General features: G+C 47.9%; 1 protein-coding gene across 2 annotated transcripts in view; it reads left to right on the top strand.

Moving 5' to 3' along the window:
* Positions 1-5,117: 5,117 nt before the first annotated feature.
* The window catches only part of GMFB (glia maturation factor beta), a 32,837-nt gene continuing 12,579 nt past the window's right edge, over positions 5,118-25,375 (top strand). Inside the window, exons 1-5 of one of the 2 annotated variants that reach the window (XM_053285833.1) lie at positions 5,118-5,429; positions 12,718-12,814; positions 15,770-15,819; positions 17,200-17,251; positions 22,901-22,981. In XM_053285833.1, the coding sequence (XP_053141808.1) occupies positions 5,427-5,429; positions 12,718-12,814; positions 15,770-15,819; positions 17,200-17,251; positions 22,901-22,981 (283 nt within the window). In that variant the 5' untranslated portion in view covers positions 5,118-5,426. Of the gene's footprint in view, positions 5,430-5,528; positions 5,700-12,717; positions 12,815-15,769; positions 15,820-17,199; positions 17,252-22,900; positions 22,982-25,375 lie in introns of those variants that run through there. The other variant, XM_053285831.1, reaches the window with a different exon arrangement.

Below are 25,375 nucleotides of genomic sequence, written 5' to 3'. Positions count from 1 at the left end.
CCCACTAAATAGTTAACCAGAAGTGAACCCTGTCTTGACAGACAGGCTGGTGAACTCCAGGATTCAGCCAATCAGCACACCAGGTGGGTGGGACCTAGAGAGGTGTTGCCAGGAGTAAGGGAGTTCTTTGACAGAGAGGAAGAGTTAGGCTGGAGGTGTTCAGGAGGACATGCTGCCATGGAAGTTGGCTGCAGAAGAATAACTCTGAAGAGCCTTGAAAGACAGGAGGGCAGGAAACTTGAATTCTCAGCTGGAGTTTGGTGAGTTCAAGGAAAGGAAGCCTGGGCTTTGGCTTCAGGAAGATTAATTTAGGGAAAAGTTTGTTTAGACAGACTTTGCATTAGGGAAATATATTTCTTTGGTGTGTGTATTTTGCATATTCCTGATACTGTTCTATTATTGTTTATCTGTAATGTAATTGGAAATAAAAAAAATACTAGCCTATGCCCATCCTACCTAGGACATTGCAAAAAACTCTATAAAAATTTAAATGTGCATTAAGGCAACCTATCTTAGTAACTCCACTAAGTATTCTTAACTGCACCTAAAAGCTGAGAAAGCCTCAGATGGAAGCAGTCAGTAGTAATTGAATAAAATTGTAATTTTTTTTAGTTCTTTTCTTTTTACAAGCATCTCCGAATTGGTTTTTAACTCAGGAAAAGAAAAGCAGGGGTGAAGAGGAGAGTTCTCTGGTGCAAACATGTCCTCAGACGTTCAGCAGCTATCAGTTTCTCACCACGTGTAAGCTTGCACATGGAAGATGTTTGTATTTATACAATAGCAAAATAGAGTTAGTTTTCCCTGGGATTCCACCCCAAGCCCAGGGAGGTTCAAGCTCTGTTGATAAGAGGGGTGACAGATAATACAGAATAGTTTTAGGATTAGGGTTGCCATTTTCAAGCTTCCCAAATCCAGGTGGCCTAATTTGCATATCATGCAAATTATGCAGCAACTATTTTGCATTTTAATTTGACAGATTTGTATACTTCCCCCTCCTTTTCTACCTTCTCATATGATGGGATCCAGCGTAAAATCCGGGCAATCTGAGCAGCACATTTGAAATCCGTGTAAATACGGGTGGAATCTAGCAGCCGGGTGGAGGAGCCAAAATCCGGGGGCTACCCTAAATTCCAGGGGACATATGGCAACTCTCTTCAGGCGAAGCCTAGCCAGGCAGCTCAGCAGGGATGATTCAGAATTTTTGAATCAGATTTCTTTCCCTCACATGAGCTTGCTCTGAGACAAAGGCTTTAATTCATGACAATAAATAATTTTGCAGCCCAATCCTATGCATGTTTACTCAGAAGGAACTTCCACTGAGTTCTTATTCGCAGGGCAGGGTGCATGCACAGGGTTGCAGATGTAGGCCTCAAAGCTAGGACTAAGCCCATTGAATGTGGTATGCCTTGCTTCCACATCAAGGGAGGTATAAGGACTTTTACTGTGAATAAAACACACTCAGAATAGCTCGTTTTTGGCAACCCAGTATTTATGCAAGTAATCATGACCACTGAGACTTGGTCATGTTGTTGTTGTTGTTGTTATATATTCAATTTCTATACCACCCTTACAAAAATGGCTCAAGGTGGTTTACACAGAGAAATAATAAACAAATAGGATGGATCCCTGTCCCCGAAGGGCTCACAATCTAAAAAGAAACACAAGATAGATACCAGCAACAGTCACTGGAGGTCCTGTGCTGGGGGTGGAGAGGGTCAGTTACTCTCCCCCTGCTAAATAAAGAGAATCACCACGTTAAAAGGTGCCTCTTTGCCAAGTTAGCAGGGGTTATCAGTGTTTCAAGGCACAAAGGGCTGTTTGGACAAAGGAAGCAAAAATAATAATAATTAAAAAAAGACTCCGCCCCATATTTTGGAGATATATACAATCTGGAAGTTTATCCAGTTCAGTCTGCAGGAAAGCTCTGTAGTTCCTATGGTAACTGGTTGGTGAATAGAGATAAGAAAATGTGAGAGTAAACAAATTCATTGCCTTACAGGGGAATGGAACTTGAAGCGACTTTTCCCCTCTCCCGGGGCAAAAATGACGCAGCTGTGATGGGGCAGCCCTGTATCTCCAAACAAAAGACAGGACCTCCTAGTTTTTACATATTTTATAAATTGCCTTGCCTGTTTAAGGGGACACCTTTCAAAGGATCAGTTCAGCAACTGACTGAATCCATCTAGTGGCTGTTGTGTACCTGGTTTTTCTTTCAGATTGGGAGCCTTTTTAACTGTGTAAACTGCTCTGAGAACTTTTCATGGAATGTCAAGGGGGAAATCTATGACTGAAAATGGCTTATGACAGCCCTGCAGTATAGTCCACTGTTAATACTGCATGTTAGAGGTGTGGCAGCTGAGGCCACCATTTTCAAGGAGAACATCAGGAACCGCTTTCAAGTTCTGAACCTCATTGATAGGGAACCAGAGGAACTGTGGAATGAAATCAAAGAAGTTGTTAAGGACGAATGTGAAAAGAGACTGTCAAAGACAGCAAAATGGATGTCAGAACAGACAGTGGAAATTGCCAAGAAAAGAAGAGAAGCCAGCTAAGAAAGATAAAGGCCTCAGGAAGGAACTTAATAGGGGATTTCAGAAAGCTGTTAGAAGAGACAAGGAGCAGTGCCACAATGACATCTGTAAAGACCGTGAGGATGGAAACAGATATGGAAAAACTAGCAAAGTTTTCCAAAAGATCTCTGAACTCAAAAGGAGGTTCCAACCTCGGATTGGTATGTTAAGGGATGCCAAAGGACAGATAGTAACTGATTCAGAAGAGATCAAACAGAGATGGAAGGAGTATCTGTACAGCAGGGACATCAACAACATCCAATATACTCTAGAAGATATTCCCTACTTGCAAGAACTTCTAGTACGGGAAGATGAAGTTAGATCAACACTCCGGTCAGTACCAAGTTGGAAGGCTATAGGAATGGATGGAATAGCTACAGAAATATGGCAGACAACAGAAGAAGAAACAGTCAAGGCTCTAACCAAACTGTGCCAGCAAATTTGGAGAACAACACAGTGGCCAACAGATTGGAAGAGGTCAGTCTACATTCCCATACCAAAGAAAGGAGACTTAACAGATTGCGCAAACCACCGCGCACAATATCCTTAATTTTACATGCTAGCAAAATCATGCTCAGGATCATCCAACACAGATTAGAGCCCTACATGGAAAGGGAAATGCTGGATGTTCAAGCTGGTTTCAGAAAAGGCAGAGGACAGGGGCGTAGCTAGCGGAGAGGGGGCCCGTGTTCATCCCTCTCTGTGGCGGCCGCCCAGAGTGAGGGAGATAATGAAAAAAATAGGGAGGAGTGGAGCTGGAGGGCCCTCAGGAGCTGGGGGCCTGTGTTCTTTGAACCCTTTTGCTCAATTATAGCTACGCTCCTGGCAGAGGAACAAGAGACATCATTGCTGATGCATGCTGGATAATTGAGAAAGCCAAAGAATACTAGAAAGAAGTCAATATGTGCTTTATTGGCTACAGAAAAGCCTTTGATTGTGTCAGCCATGTCAAGTTGTGGAATATCCTTAGGAAAATGGGTGTCCCAGAACATCTCATTGCTCTCATGAGAAACCTATACACAGGGCAGGAAACCACAGTCCAGATGGAACACGGTGAAACAGACTGGTTCCAGATCGGCAAAGGAGTAAGACAAGGCTGTATACTTTCTCCTTCTTTAGTCAACTTATATGTTGAACATATACTGTGAGAAGCTGGATTGGAAGAAGATAAGTGTGGTTTTAAAGTTTGAGGAAGAAACATCAATAACCTGCACTACGCTGATGACACCACTCTGATAGCTGAGAATGTGGATGGTTGGCAGGCTCCAGTAATGAAAGTCAAGGAGCACAGTGAAAAAATGAGACTGTGACTAAATGTCAAGAAGACTAAACTAATGACAACAGGCACAGCACCAGCCTCAGAATTGACAATGAAGACATTGAAGTGGTAGATAGCTTCTGCCTTTTAGGATCGACTGTCAGCAGTAAAGGATCCAGCAGTCAAGAAATACACTGTAGACTAGCACTTGGTAGGCTTGCAATGAAGGCCTTGGGAAAGATATCTAGATGCCATGACATGTCTATACCTACCAAGATCAGACAGTGGTTTCCCCTGTAACACTCTATGGATCCAAAAGTTGGACTTTGAAGAAGAAAGATAGAAAAAGCATTGACGCGTTTGAACTTTGGTGCTGGAGAAGACTTTTGAGGATACCATGGACAGCCAGGAAAACAAACAAATGGATCCTAGAACAAATCAATCCAGAATTCTCACTCGAGGCACAAATGACCAGGCTCAAACTAGCATACTTTGGACACATGATGCGAAGACCCAGCTCCCTTGAGAAGTCCATAATGCTGGGAAACATTGAAGGAAAGAGAAGACAACTACGACCGGCAGCAAGGTGGATGGACTCGATGACGACAGCAGTGAATGCACCACTGAGAGACCTGAAAGGCCAAGTGGAAGACAGATCATCCTGGAGAGAATCTATCTATGTGGTCACTAAGAGTCAACACCGACTTAACGGCACTTAATCAATCAATAGTCTTTGGTAGAGATTATGCTTCCTATATCGCTGCTGCCCGATAGAGGTGTTACATACCGGCAGGGATTAGAACCAGCAACCTCTGGCTTGCAAGTCAAGACATTTCCCCGCTGCACCAGTAGGTGGCTGTCAGTCCAGTTGTAGGGACAGTGAAACCAAAATAGGCAGATGAGTTCTTAATGAGTGGTTAGAGTGCTGGACTAGAAGCGGGGAGACCCGAGTTCAAATCCCCATTCAGCCAGGATACTTACTCTGGCCCAGTCACTTCTCTCTCAGCCTAACCCACTTCACAGGGTTGTTGTGAGGAGAAACTGAAGTATGTAGTATACCGCTCTGGGCTCCTTGGAGGAAGAGCGGGATATAAATGCAAAATAAAATAAAATAAAATAATAGAACTTGTTGTGAACTACGTTACAAATTCTGGCGATCTTCAGAAGTCAACGGATCCCGGAAGTTATGTTCTGTATGTCAGTCTATTGAAGTCATGTCATACATCTATGAGCTCGTGAGCGGGGATGGGGAGGAAGTGCTCTTCCTCGCCCCGCCCACAATCAGACTCGAGAGAGGGAGAAACCGACGAGGCTGAGGGTGCCTGTCAACTTTAGGCCTCTCTAGGCGTGGGCGGATGCTCGGGAGGGTGAGAGACGTCGATAACAGGAGCTTCAAAACCGCTATCTCCCGCTTGCCGTAGCTTGGTGACGTCACTTCGCGAGCCAGCAGGACAACGCTGATTGGCTGGCAGGCTGTGCGGGGGCATGCGCAGTGAGTGGTCCTGGAGCCGGATTGGAAGTGGCGGGGAGAGCATCTTGGGCTCTTAAAGGGACAGCGCGGCTGAAGGGATTTGGAGGAAGGCGGCTGCAGCTGCAAGATGGTGAGTGCGGGGCTTCTTGCTTGCTGGCAGAGTTCCTCCTGGGGGAGGGGGAGGCTCTGGCTGCCTCTCTCTTCACTGCCTGGGGTGGGGGGTCGCCTTTGCTATAAATGCAGAAATCTTCCTTCTTCCTGTAATAGGGGGTGGATGGGGACCCTTCCTTTCCCTAAAAAAAGACAGTAAGAAGTCATGAGCCGAAACAGGGAAAGCTGTTGGGATCCTGGTAGGAAAGGGACGGGCAGAGAAGACGGCCACGGTGGTGCAGCGGAGCCTGTGAGTCGCTTTGTGGACCGCCCCCCCCCCAAAAAAAAATTAATGTTGCATATACTGCAGACTTGCATGGATGATGTGACCATTCTTGATGTTTACGGCTCCCTGCGGCGGGAGGAATTTCTTCTTCGACACACCGCATTGTTCCTTGGGTGAAACCAAAGGTGTTTGCTGCCTCCTCAGCCCTGGAAAGGGCTCTCTTAGAACTCTGCCTCCCAATAATAATAATCCCAATAAATCGTAGTGTTCTTTTATTTATTTATTTATTTATTTTACATTTTACATCCCACTCTTCTTCCAAGGAGACTAGTGTACTACATGCTTATGTTTATCCCCACAACAACCCTGTGAAGTAGGTTAGGCTGAGAGAGAAGTGACTGGCCCAGAGTCACCCAGCTAGGTTCATGGCTGAATGGGGATTTGAACTCAGGTCTCCCCGGTCCTAGTCCAGCAATCTAACCACTACACCACGCTGGCTCTCTTTGCAGGATTGAAGTGGATGTGTTCTTTGCCCCGCATGTCTGCATGCAAACTTTACTTCTTTTTGGTTAATTCAGAATGAGTGCTTTTCCTCTCTGCTCCCATTCTGCGAATGTAGATTAAATTGCCCCTTGTCACCCCACTGCAAGCATGAATCCAGGGGTGGTGAATATGTGGCTAAGTTGCCGGTTCCCAACCTTGGGGATGGTTGGAGTTGTAGCCCGATAACAGCTGGGAGACCCAGTGCAGGAGGCCCCTGGGCTGAGGAATCCACTTTCAGTGGTTCTGAGTATTCACTCTTCCTTCCTTACAAGGTACAAGGCCCTTACATTTGGGACTTTTTTTGGTTAAGGAAAAAGGGCTACTAAAGGGAATTCATGGTAGAGGTTTACAAAATTATGCATGATTTGGAGAACACGGAAAGGGAGAATTCCCCCCTCCCCCTCAGAACACTAGAAGCAGGGGTCATCTTGTGAAACAGATGCCAGGACATTTTGGACTGACAAAAGGAAGTACTCTTTTTCACAGTTCGTAATTAATCCATGGAATTCCCTGCCACATGCTGTGGTGTTGGCCACCAGCTTGGGTGGCTTTAAGTGGGGCTTAGACAAATTCAAGGAGGGGGAAGGCCTTTATCTTCTGGCTTTGTGGCTTCCCAAGGCATCTAGTGGGCCACTGTGTGAAACAGAGTTCTGGACTAGATAGGTCTTAAGTTAAAATTGAACATGCTTGTATGATCAAGTAGAACAGCAGACTAAGCACAGAGGTTACAAGGATAATGTTTAAAATGTGCTAAATCATTTCTGTGTGACATTCTGTACTGTTTTTATGCTTGTGTTTTAAATTTTTAATCAGATTTGTTTTTATATTTTTAGCTTATATTTTAATTGTGTTATTTGTATAATCCTGTAAACCGCCTTGGGATGGTTTTAATGAAAGGCGGTATATAAACATAACAATACATATAAACAAATAAATATTTTGAAGCAAAAAAGTGGAGCTTAGCTTATGTTTGAAAATGGAGAAGGACATAAGAACACCCCTGCTCGATCAGGCCCAAAGCCTATTTAGTTCAGCATCGTGTTTCACGCAATGGTCCGCCAGATGCCTCTAGGAAGCCCACAGGCAAGAGATGAAAGTGTGCCCTCTTTTCTGCCGTTGCAACTGGTATTTAGAGGCATCCTGCCTCTGAACCAGGAGGTAGCCTATAGTAATCAAGACTAATAGCCATTGATAGATCTGTCCTCCATGAATTTATCCAAGCCCCTTTTAAAGTACTCAAAGGCTGGTGGCCATCATCACATCCTGTGGCAGAGAATTCCATAGATCAATCATGCACTGGATGAAAAAGTACTTCTTGTCAGTCCGAAATTTCCTTGCCATCAGTTTAATGGTATGACCCCTAGTTCTAGTGTTCAGAGAGAGGGAGAAAAATTTATCTCAATCCACACCATGCATAATTTTATAGACCTCTATCATGTCTCCCTTTAGTCATAGAGGAAGAGAATTCCACAAGTGGGGGTGTTGCCATTGAAAAGGCCTTGTGTCGCTACCAAATAGATGTTTATTGGCCCAGGCAGCAGGGGTCCGTGCCACCTGTCTTAAAACCCAAACATTTAAAAGTTCCATTTGTGCATCCTGTCCATGTATTATGGTCACTCCAGGAAGACTAAGCTTGAATAATAATTGCAGCACTTTGGGAAACTACTTTGCAGCTAGGATCTTCCCTCCCTGCCTCTGGACTCATGGAGCCCAGCAAGGGAGGGGCTGGATTACTTCATGGGGGGATGCCTGATCTACTGCTTCTGATCTCTTGGGGAAGAGTCCCTTTCTGTTCTCTAAATGCTGTTGTCAAATTCCTTGCTCCCTCTCCTAGCATGCAGCATAGCTCTGTCCTAATCCTGTACACTATTCTCTTCTCCTTACTTTTCAGCGTGTTGGATCAAACTGACAAGATCTCTGTGTAACATACAGCTGCTTATCCTTGGGCATCAGGGTTATAGGGTGTGGCTTTGTGTTGGTTGAGATACCGGAGCACTCCGTTGCTCCTTTTCTGCAGCTGCAGATTAGGACTGTGCACGGACCCCAAATCGTGGTTCGTATTTGAACCAAACTGCGTACTGTTTGGTTGAACCGTCCGGTCCATTCAGTCGAACCAGTTTGGCAGTTCGGGCAGCAATACTTGTAAAGGGGAGCCTGGTGAGGATTCCCTTTTACAAGTCAAGGGGTTGGGGAATCCAGTGAAGGGTGGTGTGGGAGCAGCAAGAAAGGTAGTGTAGGGTTCTAACCAGCCTGGTCTGGCACAGCTGCTAGTGCTGCCACTCTCTTCCCCAGTTCAGCCCAATCACTGCTGAGTTGCTCTTTAAGCAGGTTGCCTGTGTGGCGGCAGGGCTGATCTGGCCTCCACGGATGTGTGGGACCATTTGCGTGGCCATGTGATCGAGCTGCCGAACCAGCCCGGTTCGACGCAAACCGGTTCAATATCGAATGGTTCGCGCACACCCCTACAGCAGATGGTGGGGATGGGGAGAGAGGGAAACAGCTTTGCTGCTGGGTAACTGATTCCAGGAGAAAAGGGAAGGAAGCATAACATGACTCTTCAAAATCGCTTTTTGTTTTGGCCCTGCTGAGAAATGGCTGTTGTGGCTGAGATGTCTTGGTGAATGGGTTTTACCTGCGCTTGGGGTCTGCCCTGGTTTGCATTTGAATGGGAGACCATGTGTGAGCACTGTAGGTTATTCTCCTTAGGGGATGGGAGGTCATTCTGGAAAGAGTATCTGCATGCTTGCAGAAGGTTCCAAGTTCCCTCCCTGGAAGCATCTCCAGATAGGGCTGAGAGAGACTCCTGCCTGTAACCTTGGACAAGCTGCTGCCAGTCAGTATAGACCAGTGATTCTCAATGTTTTTGGAGTCACGGATCGGTACATTATTCGTGCGCAGTTTCCTGGACCAGCTATTAGTAAGGGGGTCGCCCCCAACCCTACCCCCAGGCACCCCCGAAAAAGCAACTCCAGGTAGCTCTCCGGAGCTCATTTCCAGGCAACTCTAGCGGCTGAGTAATGTTCATTTCAAGGAACATTGGAAGCTGCCATATACTGAATCAGACCATTGGTCTATCTAGCTCAGTATTGCCTTCACAGACTGGCAGCGGCTTCTCCAAGGGTGCAGGCAGGAATCTCTCTCAGCCCTATCTTGGAGATGCTGCCAGGGATGCTGCCAGGTTCCTTCTGCTCTTCCCAGAGTGGCTCCATCCCCTGAGGGGAATATCTTACAGTGCCTACACATCATCTGCTATTCAGATGCAACCAGGGCGGACCCTGCTTAACTAAGGGGACCAGTCATGCTACTACAAGACCAGCTCTCCAAGCAAAACAAACGTTATCTAGCTGCCTGGAAATGAGCTCCAGAGAGCTCCTGCCGGCCCCCATCGGCCTAAAATAGTTTTTTTGGGGGAGTGATTTTTATTGGCGATGCCTCACGGACCAGTACCCAGCGCCTTGCGGACCAGCACCGGTCCGCGAACCGGTGGTTGAGAAACACTGGTCTGGACAATGCTGAGCTAGATGGACCAAGGGTCTAACTCTATATAAGTCAGCTTCTTGTGTTCCCCACCCTGCAACAGATCATGGGGACTCCTGAGTTAGTGGATAAGAGTCAGTGGCTTTCCTCTGAGGTTGGGCCAGATGGCCTCTGGTCTCTTCACTGCTTTGCTTCTAACTTGGGTGCCATGAGCAGGGTCTCACTCTGCTTAACTTTTTAACTGGTGATGCTCAGAAGCCGGTTGTCGAAAGGACTGGTGTATCGCCTTGTGGGGGTAACTCTTTCAACCAGCTTCACCTAGAAGGACAAGACTTGAGTGGCTTCAGGCCAACCACTTGTGGGAGTTCTTTGTCTAAAGCTTGGCTGTCTTTAAGAAAAAGAATGTATAGCATGTCTGTATTGCAAACCGAATCCAATTTCGCTGTCGAATTCTCCTCCTCCTGAGCAACTGTGTGTGCTATAGTTCCGGGAGGGCACTCTGCCAAACCTCGAGCTCCCTTAGAGGAGTATTAAGTGTCTACCATGTGCATTTTAGAGTAATGACAGGGACGAGGGGGGAGCCCCTGCCCTGAGGCGCTTACAATCTCGATTTCTAATGTGGGAGGAGGAAAGTGGGGCCAAGCTAACAATTTCCCCCTGGTCAGGCACTTGCTCTGGATTAAAGTGTAGGGCAAAAATGGTTCTAAATAGCTGTGTATATTGGTGACCTGCAAATTCTGCCTCTTCTCTTTCCCTTGGCAACAGGGTTGTGATACGCTGTTCTGAGACGTCTTGCAGTGTCTAAACCTCCTATTTTGAGCAAATGCTTTCTGAGTGGTAAATTCACACCAGTAAAAAAACCCTTGAAGGCAGATTGTTCAGGAAGCCGGCTGGGGCTCATCTGATGTAATTTCTTAATTGGGCACACTTGTAATTGCATGAAAAGATACCCTGCAGCTTACAACACTGGCAAGAGTAAGAGCTCTTCAGTCTGTGTACAAACAAGACAGGTGGAAGCTGGAACCCTGCAGAATACATTCTGTGATCACCTTCTGACTCTTCTCTTCCCCTGAAGGGGCAGGATGGTATCGGCACGCATCCTTCTGACCTACTTGGCATGTCGTACACAGTTGTCAGTATTGCAGTGGCTGCTATCCAGGCGTATGACGTTCTTGTGCAAACATATTGCACTAGTGCAAGGCTGTTGTGCGAAGTCGGGAGCTTGCATTGCAGACTCGTTTGCACGAGGGCAACAGCGTTTGGAGCCTGTGGCATGCCTCATGTTTTGCAGGGAACTTTTGTGCAAGAGCAAAAATGTGAAAATCCTTGTGACTTAGTGCAGCGATGTGATCTTTGTTGCACAAGTGTTTTTTCAAGTCTGAATGATGGCTAATAACTTATACTGGTTTTCACCCTTCTTTGTGGAAAACGGCTGTCCCAAATGGCTATCCCTTGTGAAGAAAAGAGGAGGATGCATTGTCTTGTCTTAGCTGCCTCTTGGGGGAGTACGACCCACTGGGAACATCCACTGGTAGCTCTGACATAAAGCATCTGCTTTTGTGATTGTGAAAGGCCACTGTGGCTGGGGATGATGAGCATTGTAGTCCAACTCTGTCCAGGAACCTAAGTTAGAGAACCCACCTGGAGTAGGTAGCAGTGTTCCTTCTAACAGGGTTTCCTAGATGTTGTTGACTACAACTCCCATAATTCTAGGCAAAAGCCATTGCAGCTGGGGATTGTGGGAGTTGTAGTTAACAGCAGGGAATACTGGTAATTCCAAGCTAGTTGGACTACAGTGCCCATCACCCCCAGCCAGAATGGACTTTCACAATCACAAAAGCTTATGCTGGCCCTGCATAAGGCAGTTTCATATGTGCAGTGGAACAGACTCCCATGTAGGTGTGGATTCAGACGTGCATCTGAGTAACGTGTGTGTGTGTGTGTGTGTGTATACACATACATACATACATACATATATTTATACAGAAGTCCATCTTTGGGCTCCGAAGACCCTACAAGGTGATTCACTGCAACATAAACCCGCCCAAGATTGTGCTATGTTTCACTTGCTGGTGGTCCATAGTAATAGTTGCGTGTTTATGGCTCTTCTGGTGGGGGAATGAAGTGAAGGCATGAGCCAGCGTGGTGTAGTAGTCAGAGTGCTGGACTAGGACCAGGGAGACCCGAGTTCAAATCCCCATTCAGCCATGATGTTTGCTGGATGACTCTGGGCCAATCACTTCTCTCACAGCCTAACCTACTTCACAGGGTTGTTGTGAGGAGAAGCTTAACTATGTATACCGCTCTGGGCTCCTTGGAGGAAGAGTAGAATATAAATGTAATAAATAAATTAAAATGATACAGAAGCTGTGATCTTTATGCATGTTTGCTTAAAAAACAGTGACCTGTTTACAGTGAAGACATAATAATGTACTTTCTTGGTGAAGATGTGAGGTTAAGAATTTTCCGTGGAAAATTTTCTTGAATTGACACTTTGCTGGAAGCTTTTTCTACTTCTAAATTTCTTTTGTAGACAAAGCTTTGAACTTGTTTCAGTGTAACATTTAAGCCATTTTTGGGCAAAGGAATCGATATAAATTTAATCAACTATTTCAGTTTAGCAACTTGGAAAAACCTTGAGATACAGCATGGGAGACGAATATGCTGAGATTTTCTTACTGAATGTCTAGGGGCATGTAATATACCACTCAATTTAGGGTACTTGGAAATGTTGCACTGTAATATTTTGGGGGGGATACTAATTTATGCTAATGAGAAAATTGTGTGGGAAATGTTTCTGGAAAACTCACATTTGTTTCTTGGATTCTAAACCTCACCCCCCCACCCCCGCCAATACTATGGAGGGGCGAGGCCAGTGTTCCCGTGAAATACTTCTGCCTCAACTGGCTGCTTATTGCACTCTCTTTCTCTCCCTTCCAGCAACATACTTCTACTCTCTTGGATTGCACACTTAAGAGATGGGTGTGACCTTCACCTTTTTTTCCCTGCCTCTCTCCCTCAGAGTGAATCCCTCGTGGTTTGTGACGTTGCTGAAGACCTTGTGGAGAAGCTGAGAAAATTCCGTTTCCGCAAAGAGACTAACAATGCTGCGATTATCAGTAAGACGAAAGGAGCTGCCAACCAGAGTTACTAGGTCTTCAGGGGGTGGGGGTCAGCTGTGGAGGAGCGGAGCCTCATGTGCTCTGCTTCCAGTTTAAGATGTTTCCGAATTTCAAAGGTGTGTGTGTGTGAGAGAGAGAGAGAGCATGCACACTGATGCCAACAATCAATTTGTTGGGCAAACTGGTTCCGTGAATGATGTCAAGCTAGTATAATGTAGAGGAGAGCATATCTAGGATGTCCTTGGCTCCAATCTCTTCTTTGTCATGGCTGGCCTTGGGTATAGGAAAGTGCCTTAACTGAGTTAGACTGTTGGTCCGTCCAGCTCAGTATTGTCTGCACTGAGCTCTCCAAGGTTTCAGGCAGGAGTCTATCTTGGAGATGCCGCCAGGGAGAGAACTTGGGATCTTCTGCATGTTAAGTAGATACTCTACCACTGAGCTTGGGTCCCGTCGCTTAAGAGGAACATATTGCGGTAGGCAGTGCTCGGATGTAGTCTCCCATCCAGATGCACAACTGGGTGGACCCCACTTAGCAAAGGAGGCGATTCATGCCCTCCTCCCCATTGGCATGCCAGTTCTCCATCTCAGCCCAGTATTATGGGGATAATACTGAGACACTCTACTGGGTGGCTGTTTGAGAAAATGCCTGTGAAGTGCTCTGAATGCTTGCCATACGTTTTCAAATTTCTCCCACCAACAGAAACTGAGCAACAGTACCACCATGACTACTCTACCTTCTGAATGCTGTTAATTGTGTAGTTAAAATTTGGGCCTGTCAGTCTAGGGCAGATTTTGAGCTCTAAAAGCTCTTCTGTGCAGCCTGCAGAGTACCATAATCTTGAAGGTTTTTAAAAAAGTTTATAGTCCTCATGATTACAAAGATAAATTTCCTGTTGTTTCTAATGTGTACTTTTCTTCTGCTTCGCCCTCCCCACGCCCGCTGAACAAACACATCTGAGCTAGAGTTTGCTGGGGTGGTATCTGCTAATTTGGGGGGCTTTTCTAATAATGGGAGTTTATACTGCTCCAATTGAGGGTCAAATAGTATGAGCAGCTTAGGGAAGGGCCAAAGGGATGTACTTCAGAGGGGAGAACACGCACCTTTGTGTATAGAATGTCCCAGGTTTAGTCCTTGATGGGTCCGATTTAAAAAGACCTTGGGTTGCACTGCTTGGAGAGGAACTTTTTCTTAAGTCCCTGGAGATCTGCTTTCTGTTAGAGTAGGCAGTACTGGGTGGGTTGGATCATGTTAAGCTTCTTAGTGATAACAGTGGTATTTTTCCATTCAGAAGTTGATTAATTTGACTATGAACGCTGCCACTTATTAAGATAATTGGGGGCGGTCCGGTTGCAGTTGCCACTGGCTTGGTTGGTGGCAGCTCAAAACCAACCCCTTTCTAGGATTGCCCCAGGACTTTGGAATGCGCTCTCTAACAAAATTAAGGTCTCCTCTTCTCTGGATGTTTTAAAGAAAAATCTGAAAACATACCTGTTTAAACAGGCCTTTAAACTTATAGTTTTAAAGTTTTAGGACTTTAAATCTATTTCTTAAATTGTCCTAATTGTGTTTTTAAATTGTAAACCTCCCGGATACCTGTATATGGGGGCGGTTTAGACATCTGCCAAATAAAATAAGGCAAGTTCTTGTGTAAAAAGAAATCACCCCAATCTCCTGGACGAGAGTGCATTCTTACCCACTCCTCCAACTATTATGTTGTGATTTGGAATGTGATTGCCTGATAACTCTAGGGCAGGGGTTTTCGAACTCGCTCCTTAGAGAGTACTATTGGGGATCACTGCAAGATTATTAGGGGATCCTTGCAGGGCAGATCAGTGATGGTAGACACACTTCCCTGACTGACAGTTTTGTCTTCTACTGTCAGTCATCCCCTACAATGCATAGCTAGAGGGAGTAATGGGGCATAGTACTGGGGGAATCATGGGGTGTACAAGTGGACCTTGCATACAGTTCTGTGTATACATGGTCCAAAAATATGCACCCAACCTCAATATTTGTGGGTACAGAAAGGGTTAAGATTCACGGTTCCTAGGTGGCCAGAAATGACCTCAGATATAATTTTTGGCCACCATTTTGTTTAAAGGAGCCACTTTGTGGCTGTTCAGTTAAAAAAAAAATCCACAATTTTTTGCAGAGAATTGGCGATTTGGGGGTGCATTGCTGGACAGCTGGAGACCCGTGGAGCATAGCACGGCACTTATCTCCACCAATTTTTCTGACTTCTTTTGCCCTCCAGGAACCTAGCCCCCCAATTCCCATTCGCTCACTGACTCATTATCTGCAGAAATTGGTGGGAATGGAACCCCTGCAGATAACGAGGTCCACCTTTGCTCCCAGTTCTTGTGGGCTGATGGCAAGGTCTAATGGGCTTGGCTGGCAGCCTGTGTCAAGAGGAGGAGAGCTGGTCTTGTGGCAGCAAGCATGACTTGTCCCCTTAGCTAAGCAGGGTCCGCCCTGGTTGCATATGAATGGGAGACTTGATGCCAGGAGTCGCATGATTCCCAACAGTTTCCATGGACAGCCAAGCGTGGGCTGGGTTTTGCCCTAGCCTGGCCTTGACTGCTCGTGACAACAGACTTGGTGGCCTGCTTGTTAGAAGGGGATCTCGCCTGCGAGCCGCTGGAGAGGGGGAGGGTGAGGGTGCCCTGTGATGGAGGGCAACACTTAGCTGGGTTTCCGGCTTGCAGTTGGTGGAAACCGTCATTCCTGGCTTGAGGCAAGTTCTGTTGGTGAGTAGTAGGCACTTTCACAGGTGATGGAGCAAGCATTGACACCAATGTTCCCCATCCTTGATGCCGCTCTCTGTGGCGTGCTGCCTCCCTCACTCCCCCTCCCCACTTTAGAGAGAGAGAGAGAGAAGCAAGCGCAGTGAATAGTGGTGGTGTGTGTAATAAGCAGGCTGCTCATCTCTATCCCCCCCCCTTTTTTTCTAGTGAAGATTGACAAGGATAAGCAGCTGGTGGTTCTGGATGAAGAACATGAGGTTTGTGAATGGGCTTGTATAATAAAATGTACTCTACCTACCGCAAGGTGGAGTCTCTGGCCCCAGATTAAATTATGAATGGTTTGAAACTTGCCTGCTTTAGCATAGAAGAAAAGTTCTTTGCTAGATTCTGGCCAGGAACTGCAAGACCAACTTAGGATCAGAAGAACAGCCCTGCTGGATGAGGCCCCAGGAAGCCCATCTAGTCCAGCATCCTGTTTCACACAGTGGCCCACCAAATGCCTCTGGGGAGCCCACAGGCAAGAGGTATGTGCATGCCCTCTTTCCTGCTCCTGCTCCCCTGCAACTGGTATTGAGAGGCATCGCTCCATATGGGAAAGGCAAAAGCACTTCGGTATTGCAGGGAGTGTGCTAGTTCTGGGAAACGTGGGTTGACCCTTTGGTTTTTTTAAAATGTTTCATCGTCCTTTATGAAGGGTGAGGGGAAGGATAGGTTAGCAGTCCTAATTTTACTGGTTTTGGTGTGTGTCAGGTTGTGAAGCTGGTTGGAGACAGAAATGTAGTAGTAGTTAGCCCTTTGGGGGCAGGGGACCATCTTCTTTATGTATATCCCCCCCTCCCCCGATAAACCACTTTTGAGAACTTTGGTTGAAGAGCCGTATATAAATATTTGCAGTAGAATCTTTTTAAATAAAATGGTCTCTGACCAGCAGACCGAAATAAAGATGATGATTGGCACTATTATGATAAGGTCTTCAATTTTCATTTCATGCACATCTGGGGTTCTCCACTTTGGGCTCCCCGACGTTACAGGACTGTAGCCTTAGGCCATTGTGGCTGGGGATTATGGGGGTTTTAGTGTAACCTTTGCGGAGGACCCAAGTGTGAGAACCCCTGCACGAAGTATTCTGACAGGTGTAACTCTCCTCTCCTCTGCCCCATGAAAAATAAGTGATTAGTTCTCATTGCTGCATATATATATAAGTGTATAAAATTTCTGGTGCCATTTTTTTTTCAATTGGAGGGAGACAGTCTAATACTTCAGTGGTCTTTAGACTGGGCTTCAGTACTTTATGCAGCTCTTTGCCTTCCTCGTGGCTGTCAAATGTAGAATAAGAGATTCGAGCTCTCCACTTGTTTGGGGGTCAGTGCATTGATTCCATTGCTAGCATTTATCAGCTGTGTCTTCTCTTGCCATAAGCACGCAAGGTGACACATGGCACTTAGAAATGGAGAGCTGCTAACCACATCATGCTGACCTCCAAGTCTCCCCACTCTCAGATGTTTGCATCGACAAAGCTAAAAATGGGCCAGATCTATAGCAGTGGGTTTTACCCATCACGTTGCCTGCCTTGTAGCTGTTGTGTAAGCCTGTGACTCCTTGTGTCAAACACTCTCTCTTGTGTCTTAATCTTGCAGGGCATTTCTCCTGATGAACTAAAAGATGAGCTTCCAGAGAGGCAGCCTCGATATCCTTTCTGGTGCTAACGTTTTGGCTTTTCACTGAAGAAAACCAGTTTCTGTTTTTGCTCTTGGTGACTATAAAGGCCTGATCCTAGGGACCTGTGCTTTGCTTTGGAACAGAGGATTGGGCATAGAGATGGAGATGGGTATGTAGCTCAGTGGAAGAGCTCCTGCTTTGTATGAGGAAGGTTACAGGTTCAGTCTCCAGCATCTTCAGGTAGGGCTAGGAAAGACAAGTCAGACCCTGGAATGCTGCTGCCAGTCAATGTACACAATTGCTAGACAGACGAATGATCTGACTTGGTACAAGGCAGATTCTAACACCCACATAGGTAAAGAAAATTTCTGCCCAGTAAGAGCTGTGTCGAGGCAGGGATGGCTTCTGTGAACTGGGAACGTCTGCGCGTGCTGTGGCTGTCCGGAGAGAAGAGATGCACAGCCTTGGGAGCTGCTAATGCCAATTCCCCAAGTCCCACTTGACTTATTGAGCAGCGTTTTACAGATGTCTATTAAGTCCTGACGCTTTTGTGCAAACTGCTTTGGGAGGCTTGCCTGGAAAGCACAATGGAAATGTCTTAAATAACCAGCTTAGACATGTGTACGCGTGCGGGCAGGCTGGCAAATCTCTTTTATTTCAGTGGGAGGAAGGCAGGCTACTAAACTAGCGAACAACACAACAGTGAAAACCAACAGTATTATTATTATAAAGTCTGGGTAAATTAAAAGGCGCTAACCTGGCACCTGGATCTAGTCCAAGTTGGCACCAGGTGATCCACCAACCCCAGGGAGAAAGTTGAGTAGCTGCCTTCTCCTGGTCCATCTAGCTCAGTATTGTCTGCAGTGACTCTCCAGAGATATGGGTGAAGGGATATGGACCTCTGGTTCTTCCCAGAGATGCTGGAGGTTGAGCCTGGGGTCATCCGTATACAAAGCACTTGTCCTGCTGCTCAGCTGTGGGTGCTCCTGAAGAATGGATGTACAAGAGAACCTCGTTACTTGGGGGGTTGGTGGATTGTCCTGCTCCTTAAAGGTAAACCAACCCCTACCCGCCCCCGCCGAACCAGCTTGACCCCCAGACCAGTTCGGAGATCCATAAATGGGTCTCCGAACCAGTTCATGCACATCCCTAGCTCTGAGTAGATGGTATAGTCCGCTCCTGGCCCTTGGACCTCTCGGCCAATGGCTGTTGAGAGGCTGTGGTTGGAGGGAGAGGCCCAAGGTCCTCTTCTCCAGCCTTCTTCCTGCTTCCCCAGGTCTGCAGCAATAGCCCTAGGGGAAATGGGCTCCTAGGCTTATACTTGGCAGGCGGAGGACTTCTTTCTCTGTGGGGATAGGGCTTTGCTGCAGTTCTCTAAGGCAGCTGCAGGAAAGGGGGGCTGCTGACCTTGAGACTTCTCTGCCCAGTCCACCAGGCGTGACTGCACTTAGGGCGTAGTCCGAAGCCCTGTTAAACATTAAGCCAGGCTGTGTGTGTGTCCTTGTTCTGCATTCCTGCAATCCCATCTAGGAGGTGTCTCGGCCTTTCAGGAGCTGTTGCATTTCTGGGAGTGTTACTTGGGCTTTGAGTAAGTCTGCCTATTTTGGAATGTGTAACGACAGAAAGAGGGCTCCTAGGAAGCCAACGAATCAGTGCATTTTCTTTTGGATGTGTGGAAAACAAATCTATAGAGCAACTAATATTTGAGCCTCCTAAAAAGAAGGCATCTGTAATCAACAGTGCTGGACATAAACGTGGCCCCTGTTGCTTGCTATGGCTGATCAAGCTCACAGACACTAGTCCTTCACACCACCAAAAACTGGGTAGGACAAGTGCCCTACCCAGGTTTGGGAGCTGTGTGTGCTCCCAGTTTTCACTTGTGTGGGAGCAAACAACTACAGTGAGGGAAATAAGTATTTGATCCCCTGCTGATTTTGTCCGTTTACCCTCTGACACAGAAATGACCAGGCTATAATTGGAATGGTAGGTTTATTGTAGCTGTGAGAGACAGAATAACAACAAACAACCCCTCAAAAGCCCAGTGCCCAAAAGTCAGTGATGGATTTGCATTGTAGTGAGGGAAATAAGTATTCGATCCCTTCACAAAAGATGTCTTAGTACTTGGTGGCAAAACCCTTGTTGGCAATCACAGAGGTCAGACATTTCTTGTAGTTGGCCACCAGGTTTGCACACAACCCAGGAGGGATGTTGTCCCACTCCTCTTTGCAGATCCTCTCCAAGTCAGAAAGGTTTCGAGGCTGATGTTTGGCAACCTGAACCTTCAGCTCCCTCCACAGATTTTCTATGGGATTAAGGTCTGGAGACTGGCTGGGCCACTCCAGGACCTTCATGTGCTTCTTCTTGAGCCACTCCTTTGTTGCCTTGGCTGTGTGTTTTGGGTCATTGTCATGCTGGAATACCCATCCACGACTCATTCTCAATGCCTTGGCTGAGGGAAGGAGGTGCTCACCCAAGATCTGACGGTACATGGTCCCGTCCATCGTCCCTTCGATGCGGTGAAGGTGTCCTGTCCCCTTAGCAGAAAAACACCCCCAAAGCATAATGTGTCCACCTCCATGTTTGACGGTGGGGATGGTGTTCTTGGGCTCATAGGCAGCATTCCTCCTCCTCCACACACGGCGAGTTGAGTTGATGCCAAAGAGCTCGATTTTGGTCTCATCTGACCACAACACTTTCGCCCAGTTCTCCTCTGGATCATTCAGATGTGCATTGGCAAACTGCAGACGGGCCTGTACGTGTGCTGCCTTGAGCAGGGGGACCTTGCGGGCACTGCAAGATTTCAGTCCTTCACAGCGTAGTGTGTTACCAACTGTTTTCTTGGTGACTATGGTTCCAGCCGCCCTGAGATCATTGACAAATTCCCCCCGTGTAGTTCTGGGCTGCTTTGTCACCGTTCTCATGATCATTGCAACTCCACGAGGTGAGATCTTGCATGGAGCCCCAGACCAAGGGAGATTGACAGTTATTTTGTGTTTCTTCCATTTGCGAGTTATCGTGCCAACTGTAGTCACCTTCTCACCAAGCTGCTTGGCGATAGTCTTGTAGCCCAGTCCAGCCTTGTGCAGGTCTACAACCTTGTCCCTGACATCCTTCGACAGCTCTTTGGTCTTGGGCATGGTGGTGAGTTTGGAAGCTGAGTGATTGCTTGCTTCTATGGACAGGTGTCTTTTATACAGGTACTGTAACAAGCTGGGATTAGGAGCACTCCCTTACAGAGGGTGTTCCTCATCTCAGCTCGTTACCTGCATATAGTGAAAGGACACCTGGGAGCCTGAAATCTTGCTGGTTGATAGGGGATCGAATACTTATTTCCCTCACTACAATGCAAATCCATCGCTGACTTTTGGGCACTGGGCTTTTGAGGGTTTGTTTGTTGTTGTTCTGTCTCTCACAGCTACAATAAACCTACCATTCCAATTATAGCCTGGTCATTTCTGTGTCAAAGGGGAAACGGACAAAATCAGCAGGGGATCAAATACTTATTTCCCTCACTGTAGGTAGGAGGAGGGAGAAGGGATTGTGTGGAAGCAAGGTAGGAGGACAAGCTGGGTGAGGCAGCACTGTCTTACCCAGCATTTGACCAAGGGAGGCAGAAAAGCATCTTTTCCTCCTAGCTTACTTCCACATAATCATTTCTCCTGCCTCATTGTTTGCTCCCACACAACCAAGATCTGCGAACCCTCACGGCACCCAAACCTGGGTAGGATACTTTTCCTGCCCAGTTTTTGGTCGTGTGAATGACCTCGGACCTTGATTTGTTTGGGGTCGGGGTCCCAGGTGATCACAGAATCGAGGGCCCAAAGTCAGGTGGAAGCAAGCCGTCAGCAAGATTAGAGTGGGAGGCAAGTGATACGGCCTAACGGCAGGCGTCCGATTGGGTTACGGAAGCAGCAGCTCAGGTAGAGGGAGGTGAGGATGGGTGCCCATCCAGAGGTCTGTCTGGCTAGGTGTTCTCACTCGTGCAGGGGTTCCCAGCACTACAGCTCCTATCCTCCCCTGCTACAGCGGCTGAAGGAATGATGGGGGGTGGGGTCCAACCACATCTGGGGACCGTAGGTCTTTGCTAGTGGACCAGTTGCTCAGACTAAAGAAAGGGTCCTGGGGATGGGGCTTTATCGGTGGTGGCAGAGTTGGCTGGCATTGCTCCCTAGGTGGCATCTTTGGTGCCAGCACCACTGCCTTGGTGGCTCAGGAAGTGAGGTGCCAGGGCCTGGCGTGCTGGAAGTCACCGTCTAAGGCTCTTGGCACGTTACGGGTGGTGGTGGGAGCTCTCTGTCCATGGGGAAGCCTGACCGGAGTGCGCAGGTCTGTACAGCTGAACGGAAGTCACTGGGCAGGTTGTAAGGAGCATGCACAGCTTTGTGGGCACAGGGCAGTGCTTTCCCGTGAGTTGGGGATGGCTCTTGTGCGCAGGAGTATTCCCTGATGGAGAAAAGCAGGGGAGCCCAATTCTGGCTGCTGCCAATTCTCCAGGAACACTGCGCTTGTCTGCTTCAGCCAGAGAGCAGCTGGCTGGCTTGCCTGTCCGCCCGCCCGCCCGCCGGTGTCTGTTGCTCTCGGGCTGTGGCGGTCTCCTCCGCGTGGAGATGAAGCGGGCGAGTGCAGAGCTGCTGGGGAGCCCGTGGCAGCCCTGCAGTGGCAGCCATGCAGCGGCAGGCAAGTGAGGCAGTGGTATGTGGAGCAGCCGTGCAGTGGCAGTGAGGGGTCCCGGAGGGGCAGAGTTGGAGGCCTGACCTGCCTCGCAGGGTTGTGGTGGGAATTGACATCAGCACATACCCCGCGTAGGGCTCCTCGGAGGAAGAGCGAGCTAGAAGGGTAAAAGGAACTAAGATACCAACTGTTGCTGCAGCAGTGTTGAGTGAGCAGCGGGTAGGCCGAGCCCAGCTGGGAGGGAAAAGGGCCGTCCTTGGTGTGCTGTAGGGGTTGGGGCCACTCGGCAGAGGCAGCAGACTGCTCCTTGCCTCCGGTGGGGGCTTTCCTTGAGCTGCTCCTGCTTACGTGAGTGGTCTCTTCTGCTTAGGCCAGGGGACCCCGACCTGCAGACCTCCCAGATGTTGCTGAACTAAAGTGTGCCGTCAAGACGATTCCGACTCCTGTCTCCCACAGAGCCCTGTGGTTTTCTTGGGTAGGATACAGGAGGGGTTGACCATTGCCTCCTCCCGCACAGAATGAGATGAGGATGCCTTTCAGCATCTTCCTATATTGCTGCTGCTGCTGCCCGATATAGTAGCAGCAGGGATTCGAACCGGCAACCTTCTGCTTGTTACTTAAGCATTTCCCCGCTGTGCCACTTAAGGTGACTGTTGCTGAACTACAACACAATAAATTGTGTCTAGAGACAATGGGAGTTGTCGTTCAGCAACATCTGGAGGGCTGCAGGTTGGCCTAAGGAACTGAATCCAGAAGGAAGCCTGCTAAATTCACCCGCTACGTTGCTTGGAGTAATCCTGCCATACTGGTGTAAAGAGACATCTAAAATGTTTCCTCCTGGCCTTGCGAAAGCTCCAGTAGGAGTCCATGTCCCACACTTCAAGCTCTGTCTAAAAAGTAAACCTGGCATTCGGGGAGCCCTTGCCAAGGCTAAATTCGAAGAATAACTTTGCTCTCTCTGCTTCTGCCCCCGTTCCTTGCCCAGCTTCCTTAACCTTGAGAAAACATTCATTGTCTATAGCTACAAGTGCCAGCATGATGATGGAAGAGTCTCTTACCCACTCTGCTTCATTTTCTCCAGCCCTGTTGGTAAGTGGCACTCAGGCTGACGGATGTCAGGTTTGCTTTTGGTTCAGATGCCATGCGTCGGCCAAGATGGACGCTGCTTAAGGCCGCACGGAAAGCTGGCCGTGCCGAAAACCGCCGCCCGACTGTCCCAGGAGGGATGTGTGGCTTGGAGCCGCGTGTGATGGTGGGAGCCCTGCGAGGTTGATGACCACCCAACAAGGGTTTGCTGCCCTTGTTTCTTAGCCACTGGCTTTTGGAGCAAAGCAGAACCGATGCCAAAGATGGGAGGCTGGTAGAGCAAGGAAGAGGAGGCTGCCAATGGGGAGGTCCACGAAGGAGCGGGTGGGGCTGGGGAGCTCCCCACTTCGCCTCTCCGTTGCTGCTCAGATGCATTCCTACCTTGGGTGCAGGCAGTGGTTTTGTCTCTGCATGGCACACAGTGGGGAACAATATATGTGAAGCCTCTAAGGCTGCAACAAGTTGTTCATTCGATTTCTATACCGCCCTTCCAGAAATGGTTCAGGGTGTTTTGCATAGAGAAATAATAAATAAATAAGATGGCTCCCTGTCCCCAAAGGGCTCACAATCTAAAAAGAAACATAAGATAGACACCAGCAACAGTCACTGGAGGTTCTGTGCTGGCGGTGGAGAGGGCCAGTTACTCTCCCCATGCTCAGTAAAAAGAATCACCATGTTAAAAAGGTGGCTTTTTGCCCAGTTAGCAGGGGGCCTTTTAGTGCTTTAAAAAACCATTCTTTGGAATTTTTCTCACTTGTGTACACTTTTGAGCATGCACTCGCTTCCTCAGGGTAAAACTACACATCTGGACTCTCTGGGAAGGAAAAATTGTGGTCTTTGGTGGTTGGTTGCTTTTCCCCCTCTCTAGCAAGCAGGGAAGGCATGCATTTCCTCCCTGCTTAAACAGTAAGTGGCAGGTAAGCCTACTAGGCCAAGGTCATTAGCTGGCTAGAGAACTAGGAGGGGAAGGGCTGCTGCTCAGTGGCAGAGCTCCTGCTTGGCTGGCAGGAAGGGCCAGGTTTGTCCCCTGGCAGCATCTCTGGGTAGGGATGTGCATGGAACCAGGCGGGGGTGGCTCGATGGTGGGGTGTGTATGTGTCTCACTTTAAGGGTGGGGGAGGGTGCACTTACCCCTCCCTCTGCTTGCCCCCTACTGACGCTCGGTATTGTTAACATCCTACAGGGCAGCAGCGTACTTCCCTGCCGCCCCGTCTGCTCCTTGGCCGAAAGTAGCTGGCGCGTGGAATTTGCTCACCTTCCAATCCCACCCCCCCATCCCAGTGTTCAAACCTGTTTGGAGGCCCATAAAAGGGCCTCCGAACAGGTTCATGGACATCTCTATCTCTGGGCAGGAGAAGGCCTTGGAAGTCCGAGACCTGCTGCCAGTCAACATAGACCACATTGAGAGATGGACAAAGGCTCTGCCTTGGTGCAAGACAGCTTCATAAGCACCAATAAACCAGTGAAGAACAAGTCAAGCTATCTAGTGCTCTCCAGAAGGGTGCGCTACCTTGAGACATGTGTACAGGTGGCCCTTGTTGTTTGCAGGGGTTCCGTTCTTGCCTGTAGGCGCGGATACGGAAACTGCAAATAACGGAATCTTGAGTCAGTCGGAAAGGGCTAAAAAAGCAAATGGGGGCAGAAATAAGAGAAGAAAAGGACAGTACCTTATTCTCCAACAATGCACCCCCAAAATGGCTCTCCACTGGAAAATGGGAGCCGGAAATGACATCGGAAGTCACTTCCAGCCACTCAAAACCATGGATAGGTGAATTTCGCTTATTTTTTCTACCTGTGGATAATTAAACGGGGTCTCTAAGACGACAACAAATATTTATATACCGCTTTTCAATAAAAGTTTTCAAAGTGGTTTACATAGAGAAATAATAAATAAATAAGATGCTCCCTTGAAGGAGCAAGTACGCAGCTTGGGGGTACTACTGGACCCGGCTCTGCTTTTGGAAGTTCAGCTGGAGGCGGTGGCCAGGGGTGCCTTTGCACAGCTTCGGCTAGTGTGCCAGCTGCATCCCTTTCTCGAGAAAGCAGATCTGGTCACAGTTACTCATGCCTTAGTCATGTCATGGCTGGATTACTGTAACGCACTCTACATGGGGCTGCCTTTGAAGAATATCCGGAAACTGCAGCTAGTGCAAAATGCGGCAGCTACGATTTTCTCTGGAGCTGCCCATTGGGATCACATCACACCTATTTTGAAAGAGCTGCACTGGTTACCAGTGTGTTTCCGGGTCCAATTCAAGGTGCTGGTTTTGACCTTTAAAGCCCTTAATGGTTTGGGCCCGGGATACCTGAGGGACCACCTGCTCCCAAGGGTTGCTGCCCGCTTGACGAGATCATCTGAGGGGGCTCTGCTCCGGGTGCTGACAATGAGAGAGGCTT

Source organism: Hemicordylus capensis, chromosome 1, assembly GCF_027244095.1.
Source record: "Hemicordylus capensis ecotype Gifberg chromosome 1, rHemCap1.1.pri, whole genome shotgun sequence".
NCBI lineage: Eukaryota > Metazoa > Chordata > Lepidosauria > Squamata > Cordylidae > Hemicordylus > Hemicordylus capensis.
The sequence above is the reverse complement of the archived record's forward strand: the minus strand, read 5'-3'. Positions and strand labels throughout refer to the sequence as shown.